The 4,975-nt window shown below is 31.3% G+C and overlaps 1 protein-coding gene across 1 annotated transcript; it reads left to right on the top strand.

Annotated features, from left to right (window-relative positions):
* The first annotated feature begins 891 nt into the window (after window positions 1-891).
* On the top strand, window positions 892-3,801 carry LOC124838611 (uncharacterized protein At3g27210-like). Its single transcript, XM_047314259.2, has 3 exons — window positions 892-1,257; window positions 2,799-2,879; window positions 3,270-3,801. Exons 1-3 carry the CDS (start codon window positions 1,095-1,097, stop codon window positions 3,683-3,685), a joined length of 660 nt encoding a protein of 219 aa, XP_047170215.2. The 5' UTR covers window positions 892-1,094; the 3' UTR covers window positions 3,686-3,801.
* Window positions 3,802-4,975: the final 1,174 nt, after the last annotated feature.

The following is a 4,975-nucleotide window of genomic DNA, read 5'->3' as shown; positions in this document are numbered from 1 at the left end:
ATCTCTTATTCTAGTTAGTTGCATAAAGTATGCTAACATCATCCTAATTAATTACATGACTTAAGTTGAAGTTTGATATATTTAAATAGTATAAATTTCTATATTTAAATAAACGATTTAAATTAGTCACAAAATTATGTGTACCATATGGATTTAGAGATAGGAAAATATGTTTTTAATAATTTTTTATATTATAAGATAATTTATGATTGATACGTTTTAAATATACAAACTAATGAAACAGTGACATATATTATTATAAAAAAATTGTTAAAAAAATTAATCGAATTCTTAGGGATAATGTGTGTCTGCCCATCTCTAGTTCTATACCTTGATATTTTTTTGTGTCTATAACATGCGTGTGATATTTTTCACACTCTTTCGTTTGTTGTTTTTATTTTATTTCTTGGAGGCGAGAGTTTTACTTGAAATACAATTATTTATTTTATAATTAATCTTTATAAACACATTTCTATAAATTTAATAATATTTCTTTCTATTTTAAAACTGTGTACTCTGTTTTGTTAAGAAAATATACCAGAGGCATTTCTACTAGACTCTTAATTTTGTTTTTGCACTCTTAACGGTTTCTCGTATTCATAACTCCTGATACGATGAATGTGGGAAAAAAATATTAAAACTATGTAAAAGGAAAGGAAAAGAAACTGCTAATCTTAATAAGGTTAAAACCTAAAAAGTTGTCAGTCAGGATAAAATCAATTGTTGTAATAAGAGAGTCATCTTTCTCCAACTCCAACAAACCATTGATTTTCCCATGGGACCCATCTCTCAAAATCCACATCCTCGTTACATTATGCACATCCCTTACCATAACACCTTTGGTAGGATCATATAATACAACAAAATGTTGTTCACATAACTTCGCTTTCAAGGCCAATCCTCTTTAACTTCCATTTTTCTCACAAACACAACTTTTCCCTGCCCTTTAAGTATAACACCAAAAACCCACGCATATTCACACGCTTTACACATACTTCTTCCCTTTCTATCTCTCAAGCAAGTGCAGAGCATTAACTCTGGTTTTTCTGTCACCCAGTGACCGTGATGATCTTAAAGCTTTTGTCTTTTCAGTGATGGGTTCGTGTTCTTCGGTCCCCAGAAAGTCTAACGCAGACATGAAGCTCAAACTCTCGTTGGGTTCCAAATCTCAGAGGCTTGTCATTCCTCCATCACCCATTAAGGGACAGCCCCAAAATGGGGATTTTAAGTGGTCAACGACCAACTTCACGGACCATGGTAAGCTCGTTTTTTTTTTGTTTCTGCAGATGTTGTGTTCATTGGTTGTTTTTCTCTGTTTTTGTGTCCAAAATTTTAAATCCGTTATTCTTGATGTTGTGGGGCGATTGCCCGTAAAGGTGACACAATTGTGGCTACAGTGATTTTAAAAACCTTGATGTTGTGGTCAAAATTGCAGATGAAGACTTTTCTTAACTTTCTCGTGACTTCTGTTGCTATTAATGTGTGAATGTTCCTGGCTATTTCGTTGAATGTGTGATCCTAAGATTATTGAAAAAAAGTTTTTTTTTTTCTTCCTTTTAAATTTCTTTTGGCAAAGTTATATGATCTTTTTCAGTGTTGATGCTTGATTTTATTGAAGCAGGGTTCTCTTTTATTCTTCTGCCTTTTCGTTTCTGGTGATCTGTTTTGCATCTTTGTTTGTGATTTTTGGTCCAATTGATTTATAAATTTAATTTAATATCTGTTGTACTTAGCTATGATTTGGTCATGATACCCAAGTGGAAAATTATTGGATCCTCTTTAGTCGGTTGCATTCTCCAATTGGAGGAAGACACGTGTTATAAATGGCCCCATCCATCTGTGATGTCTCTCACTGGTTTCATGATTTGTATTGTGCATATATGAATATGACAGGAGAGTTCCAATTAAAAAAGTATGAAGATTTTTTTTTTTCATGTTCCAGAAATACTGTATATTCAATGTGTATACATTATTGTTTGTGTTACGATGAATATAGAAAAATGCTGATTTATTTGATGAGCCGTTCTTACACCATAATCTAATTGGGAAATAAATCATCATTGTTTTCTTGTTTGTTTTGATTGAGACATCCTTGGATAGTATTCATTCTTCTCCTTCAATGTCTATACTGCATGAGAAATGTGATCAATATTTTTGCTGTACATGAATTTTCTGATAGTTTACCTATTGAACATGATTTCTCCTTTTGCTAAACAATACTTTATCTTGCCAGATTCAATCTGGGCTTAGGATTAAGCTTACATTACAAACATCATTTGAAAACAAGAACAGTATATCTGTAAACAGGTTTTAGAATTTCATGCACCATGCTTATTCCAGGGAAACTGCTGGTTGAATTTATCACATCTTGATATTTTATTTGTTGCTTCTTGTTGATTTAATTTCATACATTGATACTTTTAACTGTACCGGCTATTGTTTCATGGTGATGCTTATTACAAGTGAGAGTGGTCACTGTCTTTGAATCTTCCAGACTTTTGGTAACAGTAACTCTAATTTTCTTACAGTAAAAAAGAGATGAAGACTAAAGTATTGGGTGTCAAAGAATTGTTAATCTGTCTTTTCTGATAAACTTTACACTCTGCTGCTTGTGTTGATCTGGATCTATGTGCGTGATTGTTCTTGACATGTTGCTCTAAAATGATTGGTTCAAGTGCTTGCTTGTACAGGAATCAATGAGGTGTTTGGGAGTATGAGTTTGTTTCATTTGTTAAAATACTTTCTCATAGGTTTCATATCTATGTTTGCAATTCACAAGGCATTATTTTCCTGAACAGGCACCAAAGAGGAAGCATTTTTTGATTCCAAGCCCTGGTTAGACTCAGACTGTGAAGATGATTTCTATAGTGTCAATGGTGGTAAGGATATCCTGTAACTCTCTTTCTTTTGGTGTCCTTTTCTGGCTGAATTAGTTTACTTGGTCATTTTCTGTGTATACACTTGTGAAAACAATTTCATATCTAACTGTTATATATAATGTGTTCAATAACTCCTTTAAAAGTCTTACATGGTTGATAAAACTGCATCAAAATTAATGTCATCATAATATATGCTGGTGAACAGCACACTGTCATGATTTATAGCATGACATTTAGCTTGCATGGACAGTTTATGGAGGAAGAACTCATTGGTCATGACAAATTTTGGATATGTTGTTTTACCATTTTTTTTGTAACTTTTCTTTTCACTTGATTTTCATTACTCTCTCCAACCACCTTCAGCTCTATAGTCTATTTCATTTTATGCAGACTTCACACCATCTAGAGGGACAACACCAGTTCACCATACTTTTGGGACCCCTTCTAGGTGTAGAATTCCTGGTTCTATTTCTGTTGCTGAAACATCCCCAGAGAAGAAAAAGAAACTGTTGGAACTGTTTCGTGAAAGTGTGAAAGATGAGAAAGTTGATGATTGCCATGGACACAAAGCAGTGAAACCAACCACACAACATGTTATGGTAAAATCTGCAAATTGCACTCCTTTTATCTCAGGGGCTAACTCTACTTGTAGTAGTGAAAGAACCATGAGTGAGGATCGTGCTTCCATTAGAGAGAAACCAGTTAAGTCTTCGCCATGGTGCATTCCGAGTTTGTCCTCATGCAGAAGCTTTAGGGAGAGAAGTAGGAAGACAAGTCCTGCAATAGAAGTAAATGCAAAACATTGAGTTTCCCTGCAATCTGATGAACCAAACTTTCTCTTATGTGTTTAATTTATACTCACTATGTTGATGTAAAACAATTGTACACCAATATTCAATAAAATTTTGTCATCTTATCTCCATTTTTTTTCCTTAATGTATGATAATATGATAAATTTTTACTGTATGTTTGTGCTGAAAGTGCATGGAAGTTGAGCTCTTCTTTGATATCCCAGAAGTCACTATGAGAAAAATTATTTTGAGTAACAAATATTTGTCATTAAAATCTATAAATATGTTACTATTAATGTGACAATAACTAAATTGTCACTACTAGTTTTGTCGTTATTTATATTTGTGAAAATATCTTTTAATATCCCTAAAATTAAACTATATTATGACAAAAATAATTGTCACTAATATTTTTTTATAATAATGACAAAAGCACGTTATCACTAAAATTAAACTATATTGTGACAAAACTAGTTGTAACTAATAATTTTGTGTATACAAAAATATATGGTCACACATATATAAGACAATAGTGATAAATTAGTAGTCACTAATTATTATATATAATAACTATATTAATTAATTATTTTAAAATCTCGCTATAAACTATTAATTATTTTTTATAATTCCATTAGAAATTATGTTGATACCTGAATGACACATAATAAATAGACAAATTATTAAAAAAATGTTAAAATAAAATATCAATAAAAATAAATGAGCATCAAATATAAATATAAGTATTAAAATACAAAATATCCATTAAATTTTAAAGGACAAAAACACACACATTATAAATATCTACCAATGAATCCAAATATCATATATATTGATCACTTATAACTTTAAATCATTTTTCAACTTAACTTTGAACCAATTGTTTCTCCGCATTCTTTTTTGCCCTTATCTATTGACTGTATTTTGTGAATGATTTGGCTGTATTCCAACACAAAAAGTGCTTTTTACCCATAGGATAAGTTCTTTTTTAATTTCTTCTCCTTGTAGCTCATTCACATTCTTCAAATTGTCCTATAAAATGTTGAAATAAAATAATTAACATTATGAACATGTCTACAACGCAAAATATAATAGTCAAAAACAAAATCAATTTTTTAACCAACTATAAACTCACCTACGTGATGTAGCGATGATGACATTGAATGGTGAAAAGAGAAAAAATGATGGGTGGATTCTTCAGGAGAATTAGAAGTTGAGAAAGATATCACAGAGTCATGATGACTAGATAGCCTAGATGGATTCAAGCATGATGTCATTCATTTATTCCGTTATTCCATGAGAGAAAAG

This window comes from Vigna umbellata, chromosome 4 (assembly GCF_029865625.1).
Source record: "Vigna umbellata cultivar VRB3 chromosome 4, Vumbellata_1.0, whole genome shotgun sequence".
In the NCBI taxonomy this organism is placed as follows: domain Eukaryota; kingdom Viridiplantae; phylum Streptophyta; class Magnoliopsida; order Fabales; family Fabaceae; genus Vigna; species Vigna umbellata.
This window is presented reverse-complemented; position numbering and strand designations above follow the sequence as displayed.